Source organism: Mugil cephalus, chromosome 20 (assembly GCF_022458985.1).
Source record: "Mugil cephalus isolate CIBA_MC_2020 chromosome 20, CIBA_Mcephalus_1.1, whole genome shotgun sequence".
Classification (NCBI taxonomy): Eukaryota; Metazoa; Chordata; class Actinopteri; order Mugiliformes; family Mugilidae; genus Mugil; species Mugil cephalus.
The window spans coordinates 21,533,385-21,547,531 of record NC_061789.1 but is presented as its reverse complement, the minus strand read 5'-3'; the positions used below and the strand labels follow the sequence as shown (position 1 = coordinate 21,547,531).

Here is a 14,147-nt window from a genome sequence, read left to right as displayed (position 1 = left end):
AGGGACAGTTAAGCCCTAATGAGTAGGAGGAGAGAAGAAATTAGATAAGAAATCAGAGGATAAGTGTTCAGTCACTATAAGCTTTATCAAAAAGTAAAGTCTCATAAGTAGAGAGATTGTCTACCTCCTGATCCCAAACTGGGAGCTGGTTCCACAGGAGAGGAGCCTGATAGCTGAAGGCTCTACCTCCCATTCTACTTTTAGAAACTCTAGGAACCACAAGTAGACCTGCATTTAGAGATAGTAGCGATCTGTTGGGACAATATGGTTCTATGAAGTCTTCAAGATACAATGGAGCTAGGTCTTTAAGGACCTTGTATGTGAGGAGGATGATTTAAAATCTAAAAGGTTTTAAAGGGAGTCAATGAAGAGAAGCTAAGACTGGAGTAACATGATCTCTCTTTTTTTCCGTCAATGCTCTTGCTGTGGCGTTGGTGACTAGTGACTTGCTTTATGTGAATATAACACCAAGGTTTCCCAGAGCAGTACTGACCTAGGTAATGCCATCGAGGGAAAAAATATTATGTTTAAGGCTAAACACAATTTGTAAAATACAACTTTTATTTTGTCTGACTGCAATAGTAGTCTGAAAGCAATGGTAATTTATACAGTGTTTACTTAATATTGCCCAAGGGAAGCAGGTACAATGTGAGGACTGGTCCTTGCTCAGAACCCTGTGGAATTCCATAACTTGCTTTTGTGTAAATTTTTTTGTTGATGGACAATCTGCATGATAATAGGATGCATGGCTAATTTATGTTTGCATCACAGATTACCTTCTAAGATTAAAAGCACAATGCGGCACCTTTTTGTCCTTGTCAGAAGACAGATAAAGCCAACAAACCTTGAACTTGGCAATGAAATGAAGAAAAAAAACTGGTGAAACCATGGGGTTAGTGTTAGTGTGTCATTTTGCTGCAAGTGTATGTTTATGTGGGTATGTTATAGTATATTCATGTGCTTAACAGGTGAATAAAAGGCGGCATAATGTGTATACAACTGAGGAGATGGAGCTTAAGATAAATTGCTTTGCTTCCTTGCCAAGTGGCAATCTAGAGCTCATCTAGATTAAAGAAGATACAGCTGCTGGGGTGAAATAACCCAGATGAGAAATATGAATGATGAAGAAAAGGAGGAGCAGGAAATGTGGAAGCCAAATGAAATCAAAACTAAACACTTAGATTTTGTTTTAGTTTTGTAGGTGTCTCCACATCAGCGACTTTGGGTGGCGTTTTAACAGAGAGGCAGACTGATGAGCGCACAAGTAAAAGGCTCGCACCATTGCAGGCTGGGTGTGTTAGTCACAGCGTCTAAGTCCTGCCGTACTCTAAAAGACCCTTAAGGTTTATTACTACTCAGATATTTTAACTCTATGTTTCTGCTCTGCAGACCCTGAACTTACGGTGTGACCTTTCCTCAGCCGCTTCTCCTTCATAAATGATCAATGACTGGTTGATATTTTTTCTTCTTTTGGGTTGAACTGCTTGGCTAAATAAGGTTTAAACGATTCAGTATATCTATGTATGGGGTCCAATTTTCTGTGCAGCTTTACCGGCGTATATAACAAACCTCCCGATCCTCAAGTGTTTGATAAATACCAGACTGATGGCAGAGTGACAGAGTAGCATAGAGAAGCTCTGGGGATTACTGTACATAAACACTGCCTGCCAGCATCCATAAGAATTCAACGTACGACAGCGGTGTGTGGATACAGTATAGGGAAGACGAGGCTTAAAGATTACCCAGGTTCTTTCATAATTCACAAGTCTATTTGGAGTTGTCTTATAAACATTAAACATCACAGAACATTGAAAAAGAGCGTGTGAGTCCCAGATGTACAGCATATTGGACATCATATAATGATGTCGAACACCCCTTGCATGGTTAAAGGTGTGTGAAGAGAGGCGTAGTGGAAATATTTGTGGTTGTGGATACACACTCAAAGGAATTCAAGTAAGTTACATCTTATGTGTGTATTTTTTGTATCTGTCTTCTCTCTGTTGCCTTTGAACTTAATGTTCATTTGCTTTGATTGAATTTCAGGAGTGTGTGTGTAAAACATTTTTTTTTTTTAATTCATTTATTTATACTCTTTTTGAATTGCCTTATTTCCCTTAACAGATCTGTTTGGCTTAATTAGACAAGATTATCATGTGTTATCTTGGTCCAGATAGCAGTGTTTGTTTGTCAAACAGCTGCTTGTGTCCTGTTAACAGAGCCTTGTAAGAAAGTTTCTGACGCACGCACAGAAACACACACATCGAAAGATAGTTTTGTTTTGGCAATAAACTGACATTTATAATAACTGAATAAAAGCAGTGTTACTGTGTTACAGTATTACAGTGAATAATGTTTGCAATTTATTAACCACATCCTTCCACATAAAAGGGTCTTGACACCATGTCCTCACAGTTCAATCAAAGTAAGGACTGTTTTCTAGTCACAGGCGTTAAAGTGGGGGGCTTTAGGCATGGCAAGGCAATTTGCAATTTTTGACAAGTAAAACTGCTGCTTGTTTGTTCTTTTTTCCCCTCAATCTCAAAGGAATTCAAATCTCAAATGGGGATTTATTATTGTGGCCAGTTTTTTTTATTATTATTATTTAGATTAAGATATTTGCATTTTCCGTTTTTGGTTCTTTTTGTTAAAATAGTTCACCATATATATTTGCCTAATTCAGACCTCAGGTAGGTTGATCATAGTACAATTTTTTTATTGTATGTTTTATTTTTCTTACTCAGTTTTAATATATGAAGCAGATGAATATTACAGGCAGTTAGAATTTAAATATTTGAATTTCTTTTTTTCCTTTTTGTTGCCGCATTATTTGTATGTATTCGCATGTGTTCATATTTGAATTATTCACCACACTGACACCACAGACAAAATCTACTGAAGGGTCTTCCTACTCTTTGTTTAAACAGGCTTTTAAAATACAGGAATACAGGTTCACTTCACTTATACTTGTACATATTTTTTTACTTTACATTCTCTTACTTATTCTTATTGTCTCCTACTTATTGTAATTGCTCTTTGTTCTTAACACTGTTACACTTTGTGTTGGAGCTGCTGTAATGAGAAGTAATTTCCCCCTGGGATCAATAAAGTAATTCTGATTCTGATTCTGATTCTGATTAATTAAACATTTTTGTTATTATTATTATTATTTTTTTCTCAAAATGTGGTTTGCAATCTAACTAACTTTATTCATTTTATGCTGAGAAGCTGTGCCATGACTGAAACCTTTAGTTTACCAGAACGTGTGGAGGAGTGTAGATCACGGTAATTGATTCATTAGATTTTTGTCTGGACACGCGGTGAGTTTAGTCTTGTGAGCCATTGTTTCTTAGCTGTATTAGCTTTTGTTTGTCGTTGCTGATAATTTAAAAAACGCAGTTACCACTAAGCTGGTTAATAATGATAAATTATAATAATATAATATTTAATAATTTAAACATGAATACATAACAATAACCTATATGTATCCTTTACATTATTTATCTGTTTAAAAGACTTTTCAGTTTTCTAGTGGACAAATTATACAACTAACACACTTATTTAAGCATTTTCACTTATCCTATGCTCTGATTGCACCATGTAATTCATAACTAGACGACTACTTGAGCCACAAACACAGGAGAAACAATGCAGGATGTTAAATATGGTGAGTGATAATCAAAGGCTCCCTGTATGCCTGTTGTTGCAGGCACAGTGCGAGGTCCTCATAAAAGCCTGTATGAAACGGTTGCGGCAAACACTTAGCACACGCACACACATACAGTCATAGATCACAGAAAAGCCTCATATGCTCACACAATACAGGTACATCTCAAATGTTATACAATTGTTTGTCATTGTGTCCCGCCCACACTCATCAGATGTCATCTCTAAATAGGAAATGCTCATCAAAACACATAAATAAGGACACAAAAGAGGCTTGGAGCATCCCGCTTCTGGGTCACTGTAGATATCCCCAGAGATGGGCTGCACTCTGAACACTCTCTCATACTGTAACAGGGTCAGTGACAAACATTTGAGCAGTTCAGAGCTGCTGGAACCTCAATCGCTATTTTTCAATTGTTTTTGTGGCTCAACTCAATAAAAGACACAATAGAATCTCTTTTTTAAACTGAAAAATAGTATGATGTCAGTGTTGGCCAACAAATGTACAAGAAGCTGTTAATACTGTATCACTGTTAATACGCTGCACATTAAGTGAGCTACAAAGTCCAGTTGTAACTCTAAAATGCATGCCTGCAGAGCAGCCGAGGTGGAATATTTTGTGAGACAGAAAGAAGGATCCATTTTATGTAAATGATATTATCCCCAGAGGCATGGAAACAGTGAAATATAGGGTCTGTGCATGAGATGGAGGATGAGTGAAGCCGTGACATATTTTCCAAACACCATTCAACAGAGGAATACCAGCAGTCAGCAGATGAGCACTGCATATCATATCCTGTAACAAATTCAACAGGCCCAATACCAAGTTGACAGGCTGACCAAATGTGTGAATCTGTGACGATGCCAAGGATCACTTTTAGTTATTATTTTGAGTAAAGAAAGTAAATTTAAAATATGCCTAATAGTGGATATTCCCCATGCATCATTTCTGAACTCTGTGTCAAACTAAGTTTGACTGGATTCTGTTCTCTATGCAGTGGCTTATTTGTAACAGTTAGTGATTTAAAAATGTTTCTGCACATAATGCCATTCTTATGCAAAACATACAAGAAATTACAAGATGTGTTGGTTTATTTAATTATGCGTTGGTATCATTCTTGCTACAGCACAGCTGCAGTGCAGTTGTGGATAAAACATTTTTTAGGAATCTATAACATTAATAGAATACTTGAGGTTTGAGCAGGCGATTCCCACAATCTAAAAGCCACATCTCTTTTCAGTATTCCCATAGAGACACAGCTATTTGTCACTCACACTTCAAGAAACTCTTTGTGGAAAGAAAATTTAAATACCAGGTCAAGACTGAGAGACAGGCTACACCAGAACCTAATTAGAGTGACAATGGAACCACTGGCTTGTGTTGCTAGATAGACGTTTACTTTACAATAGCAGTTCGAAGTTTCTTGTGCATAGGGAGAAGTGACCATTATCTGTGAATATTACTGTACATATCAGTCATATTGTCATTGCCGATTTGTCCCTAATTTAATACAGAAGGAGTTCACTGTGTCTGAAGAAGACTCGCTGTTTAAAGATTTATTCAAACCCACAAACTTTCTCCAACCTCAACGCTTGTCTGCTTTTTAGAAATGTAACTAGAGTTGTGACATTAGCAAACAAACCAAATCTGTTACCTGGCTCTTAAAAACAAACCATGAGAACCAAGTTGTGAGTTTTATTTATTTATTTATTACAGAAGCTGCTGCTTTGCATTGAGATGGGGTTGGTGACAGTGATGGTATAGTGGTGAGGATAGCAATGCGATAAATAAACACATCTGTATATCTAGACTCTATGTCTTAGATATAGATAGACTCAGGTATCCCACCAAGAGAATATGTATTGGTGCGACATCTGAGCAAATTTGAGTGATTCTGATCCAAAGCTTATCATTTCACAGTGCTTATTTTGAGGATGAAATAAGTTACCCCCCAGATCAGTATATTAAAACTTTCTGCCACATCTTCCAGTAAAGTAATAACAGGAAAATATATGACAGGATGATTTTCCATTTGAGACAGAGATCTAAACTGTAATTGTGCCTGGCTTGTTACTTTTGAAATTTTTGAAAGACATGTCACACTCAAAAATACTTCAGTGTAACATTTCCCTGTCTCTCTGCTGGCTTGTTTAATGTGCAATTATAGGCCTGCTTTCTGGTATTTCTGAGAAGGATTCCTAGGAAGCATTAGAAATACCGTAACTTATGAAGCAGATAGGTAGTTGGAACTCTGATAAAATAACAGGATGCAACGAAAGAAACAACCAACACAGTGAATAAGTCTCCAAGGGAACATTAATCTATTATGGAGTGTTACATACAAGGTTAATTGCAGAACATAAAAACTGAGAACAAAGTCAAATAGATGAATATGTGAACAGATTAATGCATTAACCAACAGCAGATCAAATTAGTCAGCCAGCATGCTATACTTAGATTTCATCTTCAGTGCTGCAAACAAGCTGCAGTTTGTGCAGCACAATAATGTGCCATCTCCTCTGAACTCTGTGTCACCCTATTATCAGATAGTGGGGCTCTCATCCAGCACTCTCATGCTCAGTGTAACATCTGCAGCCCTAAGGTATATGCGTGGCCTTGGCCAATTTGTCAAAGCAGGAAGCAGGAAGAATACATTGCTTTGCAAAGGTTGCGCTGCATGGGTTTGACCGATGTCTCATATGATTCACATTTTTATACGCACAGAGGCATCATAAAGGAATTAATGGCAAACAAGTTTGTCAGAAATGGATGGATGGCATTGGTTTAGCCTTTGCTCTCATTCGCACCTCAGCATTTGTAAAATCGATTGATAAACTCCTGCTTGGGGGCATTTTCTAAGCCAGACACTTATTCTGTTTTCAAAGAGGTTTGTTTTCAACCCCCTGACCTGTATTCATGTGCACATGCTCTCCTTTTGTAATTTTGTTAGACAGCGTAATCAAATGAACGCTAAGTACGCTCCAACAAACAACAGTAATTGTTAGTGGCCATTGTGTTAACATGTACTTGAACAAACTGTTTTTCTATTGTTTTGGACATTCAGGGAATTTGCGTCATGCACTTATGGTTCATTACTGTATTTGTACACAAAAACAGATAAATATTTAAGAATTTGTCAAACAGACAACTTTCTATTCCGTCAGTGTAAGTGAGCAACAACATTTTAGCATTTGTGTCTTTAGTCAAGCATCACAAATAAGTCCAAGACTAACCATCAACAGCTTACTGTTTATTTAAAAATGCTTACATCATTTTCACATATTGAACACGTCCCCAGGCGATGGTGAAACATTTTGGCTTGGTAACTTGTTTTGTGATGAAAAAACACCCAAACATCCCTCCGGCTCTGCCTGCACAACTCCCGGCTGTCATCCACCTATTAAATCAGATGTGTAACAACAGTGAAAAAGGCTCTGGGTTATTTCCTGGAACTAAGAGCTAGTGGGTCTAAACGACACATGCTCCAGAGCACCGTGATTGGTCTGAAGCCACAACAGATTGAGCGAGCTAAGTGGGAGCCCAGAGCTGCAGCTCATAACAGCAGAATATACAAGCCTAATTAGCCTCACACCACAAAGCCCATTAGTTCCACTCCAGCTCCACCAAATGACTGTGATTCCCACCGTCCTGCATAAAAGGCCAAGCAGACATATTGGACATGACATATATGCATAAAGCATTTAGGGAGATTTATTGACTTCAGTCTTCAAGTGTACCATGCTCCCTGTTTTGTCAAACTTCTGGTTTTGTATTGATCTATGAAGATGCAGAGAGAATACAGAACAAAGGGACTATAACACATGACACATGATTAGTGAAACTTTATGTCATCTTCAAATTCAATTGTCAACTTCACAACTTAGTAGTGGCTGGTGTACGTGGAGCTTGAAGATGTTAAAGGGGTCAGGGGTTGCATGTTTAGCACTTTCTCTCTCACATCGTCTGTCTCTCCGTTTCTCTCCCTCTCGTCATGCCGCCTTAAGGGACCATCCAATTGGTTAATCATTGTTTCTACACAGTGCTTTGTTGCAGAAAGTGGCACAGACTGACCCCTTCTCGCTGTATATTTTGGACGTAAAAGAGAGATAGTTAGAGCAAGAGAAAGACAGACATCGTGAGAGAGAGAGAGAGAGAGAGAGAGAGAGAGAGAGAGAGCAGGGAAACCCCTGGAAAACCGTCCCAAATGGCTTAACATTTATGGCATAATGAAGAGTAAGTTCTCACCCACATGCAGGTCAGCCTCTCTACCGTACTGGGATGTGTGCTTAAACATCATCCTTACACAATGCCTGGTCCCTTTCGTGGGTAAGAACTAATCAGAGATGCATATAGTAAAGATGACTGATATGGATATGGATCTTAATCTCCAGTTTAATGTAACTGACATGGAGTGACTGCTGTGGTCACCATGCAGCATATTAAACTTGTAATGGCTCCTGGAACCAGTTATGCTCTGGCCTTTCATGTTACTGTAAACTCCACACATAGTTTCTAACAGTGGTGGAAACAGGATTATGACCACAACATGTCTGATGGTGTTAAAGCTACACAGAGCTGTGATCTCAGTTGGACCAGTCCTGACCCAGTGTTAGACTAGACAAATGCAGTTCTCATCCCTCAGGCGCCTGCAGCAATCAGTCAGTCTGTGCTATAGCTAATGCTAACCACATCCTGTGGTTATTATACTAAACAGACCATTTAGAAACTATGTTTCTTCGGTTTAGACAGCATCAAGGCTGACTTTAAGAAGAGTTTTGTAATACAGGGTGGACATTTAGATTGTGATTGCTCATAGATGCTTTTATTCACTCCAGTTTTTAGAAACCTGTTTACATTCAATTTCAGACTTCAAAAATAATTTGAATTAAACCGATTAAAACTAAAAAGTTTTCTCTGCATGTATTAGATGCCATCCATCTTTCACGACACATTGTTATCCCTTGAACAAATATCTAGCCCCAGTCATACCCACAAGAACATATTCTTGACCAAACTGAACCTTAAATATGTTCTCAGCCTTGGATGGAATAATTGTTTCTCTAGCTGTCATGCTTCACTATGGTAAATGGTAAATGGTCTTGGGTATATATAGCGCTTTTCTACCTGCTGGTACTCAATTACCTATTGGTACTATCATGGATGATTGTACAACCATGCTGTTGCATTAATAAAATGGTGATTTGATCGTTAGCTTGTAGTTTATGCACAATTTTCATGCAAATTCATAACTTGAAAAGTGTGTTTATGTTTTCGCATGATGATGATAAAGTTCTTTATCAAATCATGTTTTAGTGTTTTTTCTTACAATGTCACTGTAAGATGGGTGTGTCTTTTTAGAGTTTTTGTCCTGTGCATCCTTTTCTCCCGCCACCAAAAAGACAAGATACATCTCTGATGATAAATGATAGACAAGCAGAGAAAATGAATCTGGCTCGTGTCTTCCATGATGACACACCATCTCCTCTGACTGGCACTCTCTTTTGTGTATGGAGGCAGTTTCTCTAAAAGCAACTATTATTAAACATTTTGTTACTCTACCTAAGTTTAGTTGTCTTTGTTTTTAAGGACATGAATAGGCTCAATTTAGATTGAAGTATAACTCTACCCAAGATGTGCAGAGCTATGTCTAATAGCAGGGCAGAGATTAGTGTGTAACTCAGACCAGCTAGCACTGAGCTAAATCACTGTTTAACTGATTTGTCTTTATCAGTGTGCTTCGTCTTTGTATTTGAGTTGACATTAGTTTGTTTTTGCAGTATGTGAAAGTGAGCAAACATTGTTTAATGGCTTAATACACTACACAACATGCTAAACATCACAGTATTATAGTCTCGTAAACTTAGATTGCGCCTATGGGTACTACTGTGTTTATCAAAGAGCAAATATCACTGTGTTAAATAACCCTTTATTGATTTAACATATGAATTGCACACAACGTATGGGCAGAGTGGGCGCCTTTGCTTCATGCAGTCTCTTATATTTGATCGGTCATTTATTGTATTTGAGGCCTCTGTTAGAATAACCAAGCAATAAAACTCAAACTATGCAGGGTAAAAAAAACATTTAATGTGGACATAGTCAAAGGACCCTCACTGAGTAAAAAGTTTGTAGTAACAACAAAATCATTTATGTTTTATGTTAAGGGACTACGGATGGAAATTAGCATCTCTGCTATAATCCATCATGTTTACATTACTGCATGTTTGTTCATTAACATGCTTTGTCCCTTTCAAACAAACAACAAACGACTTACAAAGAGACAAGAACACTGGTGATCAGATGAGAAAACTGGATTTGAAGCACAATATCTTTACAGCACACACTACAAATTAGGCAATCATTTTATGACTCCTTTTTTACAATGGATCTAACAGACCTCACTGACCACAATGCCTGGTATGGCCACAAGTCTCTGGTCTGAGTTTACCTTCCACTGAACTGGAAACAGTAATCTAGATGAATCTGTGGAGCCATGACACTGCCCCATGTAGATAAAATAACTTCCTAAAGCATCTATATGAACTCGTCCTCCTGCCCACCATGAAACTAGAACAGAATGGAACTTGAAACGTTTTAGCCAAAAATGTTTCTTCTGTCAAGGTGTTTTTTGCAGAAACGTTTCAGATTTCGTTCTGTTCTCCGGCTTCAACCAAATCTGTTTGACGTTTTCAGCAGTCTGGACACAGGTGAGTGAGCTCTGGTGCACACTGTCACACGCTCAGCCCCACAGTGACGGGGCCTGATAGGTGGAAAGGCACCAGCTGTGAGTCACGGTGTCAGGGCAGATCTGCTGAGCTACAGCTGTCTCACTGACAGAATAAACAGCATTTCCCAGAGGTGTCTTGCCTTTGGCTTAATGTTTCAGAATGTTTTGAGGTTTAAACTTGTGTGATGGAGTAAGATACCATATCTCACTCCATCATTCAAGTTTAAACCTTGTTAATTATGCTAATGTTTCAAATAAAAGTGGAGGAGAGAAACCTGACTGATAAGCCTGATAGTGAATGTCCTTTACTCTCTATATTGCTGGCCTGGTTAGGATGGACATATTACTAATTTTTTACACTTCTACTGCATGCTTTTAAAATCTGTAGTAAGTGCAATGTAATAGATACAAACAGCCTTTTCCTGTTTTTGTCCTCTTAAGCCAAGCTCTATCAAGCTCAAACTTGTGTTCTTGCACAGAACCTTGATGGTTTGTTTGTCTCTGTCTCATCCAGGCTGTGTGGCCAGTGTAGATAAGGCCTCTTATGAGGTGAAAACCCTTCTGCATCCTGCAGTATCCTCTCCCAGCACCAACAGCAGGAACAAGGGATGTCACGACTGTTCCTCTTTTTGGCAATACTCATTGTCTCCTGCAGCATCCAGGTGGGTTCAAACAGCACACACAAGCATGCAATAACACATACACAATGTAACTCTTCCAAAGCTTAAGGGCCTTCAACAAAATTGTTGGTGAACTTTCATTCACAGTGAAAGGGTCATATCTTTAGCTCTGCTGCTTTCTGAAACAAGCCAGTTGTGGCGTGACAGCATAAACACACTGCTGTGCAGCAGCACGAGCCCTCCCATACACACATTTGAGTGGGGTGCAGTGTCATCTTGATGGATAATATCTCGAGCATGAGGATAGGTTGTTTACAGCTACTGTATATATGAAGCAAAGTAGAACAAATGTTTGCCATGTGGTTTGTGTGAGGTTCACATTCTTAACATTTTTCCTGTCCACCTGTTGGAAAAGACATTCTGGACATATACTAACTGCTTGTTTTTGTTGAATTGTCCTGTATATGCTTCAACTTCTTCTTAGGGGTCTCCTGCTGCTTTCCTGGATAAGCTGAAGGAAAGTTGGAAATTGTATATGGAAGAGTGTGAACACAACATCAGCCAAGTCCCCATAAGCACAGGTAAGTGTAACATACTGGACAGTTCTTTGAATCTTGATTAAATGATTTCGATGGAACAGATTTTTTCAAACTTTAGAGCAACAGAAAAATGTTCTACTATAGATTGTACATAAATATGAATCAGTCCTCACTTACTTGCATTGGCCAAACTGACACTATTTCCCCAGGGATAAGGGCGCGTCATTTGCAGTCACGTGGAGCCGGACTTCCACCAGACCCACCCACATTTTCATTTAATTAATACTGTGCTCTGCTCTACCTCCAGCAATTACAAAGAAATGTTGGATTATATACTGTTCTTATTTGACTATGCATGCCTTATATTAACTACCTATGTGTGTAGTGTATGTGTGTTTTATTATGGCCAAAGTCTCATCCACTGACATGGAAGTGGTGGAGCTTGTGACCCATACTGCAAGTAGTCACCAAGGGTAGCTCTACGTGCTTTGTCTTCACTTTTGAGCAATTGTTCCTTTGACCATCTTAAAATGGTCTTTGTTATTTGTTTTGTTATTATTGCAACACTTTAACTAACTTAGTTAGTTGGGTAGTGTTATAGGTGTTCCATAAAATCACTTAATGAATGAATTAATTAGCATCCTAATAAAATTCATCTTGGCACATTGGCAGCTACCAGCCACAATCAAGCAGAGTAGTTCACCATACCATATCATCAGCCGCAGTAGTTTCCTTCCCGTCCTCAGATTATTGCATAACCACTTTAACTGCAGCTGCTCCCAGTGTCATATTTGCTGCCCCACATTCACTTTCTGCTCATACTAGAAGGAGAGTGGCTCTTGTTCACTCCCTTTAGCAGTGTGTTTAATTACATGGTATCCTTCAGCTGCATTACAGACAGTTGGCATGTTCTATGCTTGTGGGATAAAGCAGGTGATCATTGTCGCGATCACTGTTGTCTCAACTTTCAAAAATGTCACTACCCACATGGGATAAATCACATTATACCCGTGTCTATATGCTAACAGCCAGCATTGTCTGATGAGACAACACAATGGAAAGACGTGGAATAAGTGGAAGGTCACCCATAGGGGACTTTCAAGCCAAGATGAAAGACCCTGGCGATGACTAGTTCTGTAATAGCTACCAGAAGCCGTAGCTTCAAAGAGATGTTCCTTTATTCTGTGATGAACAATCTCACTGAGGTTTCATGTTTTTTTTGTTTGTTTTTTTTTGGTAAATATAGGCCTTGTGTGCAACAGGACGTTTGACAGTTATGCCTGTTGGCCTGATGGACTCCCCAACACCACTGTCAGTGTGTCATGCCCATGGTATTTGCCATGGTATCACAAAGGTAAGAGACAGATCAGTTTGTATGCACTGTATTGCAATCATGTTGATACAGGATCATTTAAAAAAAAATCAGTAGTAGAGTAGAGTAACTTCCAGTAGAGTCCACTTAATCACAGAGGTGGTTCTGTGTGTGTGTGTGTGTGTGTGTGTGTGTGTGTGTGTGTGTGTGTGTGTGTGTGTGTGTGTGTGCGCGTGTGTGTGAGTAGTACAGCACGGCATGGTTTATCAGGAATGTGATACAAGTGGCCAGTGGGTACCTATGAAGAATACCAGTGAGTGTGATTCTCATGATCCAAATCAGGTAAGAAATGTGTTTTTACATTTTTTCTGGAGCACAAAGGGAAAAGCACACAGGCAATACTGATGTCAATTTATAGAGCACATATAAAAACAACAAATTACCAAAGTGATGAACAGAGTGATCAAGGTGTGTAACAATATATGAAACATACAGTCAACACAAGAACAAAGACAATGAAAAGGAAGAATTAAAAAAAAGCAGTAGACTGAAACGATAATAATAAAAAGAGCACCACTCAAATTGAATTAAATGCCAAAAATAACAATGAGTTTTGAGAAGAGATTTAAAAACAGACGGGGTTCCTTTCGGCCCAATATGCAGAGGTAAAGGAAGAATGATCTCCCCTGTGCTTAAGCTTTGTTCTAGGGATCATCAGAAGACAGTGGTCAGCAGACCTGAGTGACCTTAATGCAGTGCATTATTTTCTGTCAGTACATTGACATGCACAGCTTAATTGAGGTATGCTCAAAATTCAACTTTCTTTTACCAGCTCTGCTTACCTGTTTCTTCTGCAACCATTTTTTTTTGGGGGTGTTTTTGTCCGGGGTCATACCCAGCTCAGCAGTTCAGGAGCATGCGCATACAGGTTGTCTAGTTTAACTCCAGTCAAGATGTATACATGCCAAGGAAAATCGATTTCCAATCATATTATCTGTGTGTCTTAATTGGACAAGAAGAAGTCCGATATTAAATGAAGTAACGTGTTTACATGCGCTTAAGTTATACAGGATTAAGGGTCTTAATCATTAAAGCAATAATTCATTTTTTTTCACGTGCGCGTAAATGTACTGAATGCCTCCGCGCTGCTACCTCTGTCCCTGTGTATTTCTTCTACTGGGTTGAACAGGCAGGATTTGAATAAAAGTCTCAGCTGGAATTGGACTTGATGACTAATTGATCTAATATTTCCAGTTTAAAATCACTGTCCATTACACTTTTAACA

General features: G+C 38.6%; 1 protein-coding gene across 1 annotated transcript in view; it reads left to right on the top strand.

Annotated features, from left to right (window-relative positions):
- The window catches only part of gcgra (glucagon receptor a), a 36,877-nt gene that overhangs the window by 14,303 nt on the left and 8,427 nt on the right, over window positions 1–14,147 (top strand). Inside the window, exons 2-5 of the mRNA XM_047570791.1 lie at window positions 10,906–11,053; window positions 11,496–11,592; window positions 12,797–12,904; window positions 13,110–13,204. Of these exons, the coding sequence (XP_047426747.1) occupies window positions 11,000–11,053; window positions 11,496–11,592; window positions 12,797–12,904; window positions 13,110–13,204 (354 nt within the window). The 5' untranslated portion in view covers window positions 10,906–10,999. The remainder of the gene's footprint in view (window positions 1–10,905; window positions 11,054–11,495; window positions 11,593–12,796; window positions 12,905–13,109; window positions 13,205–14,147) is intronic.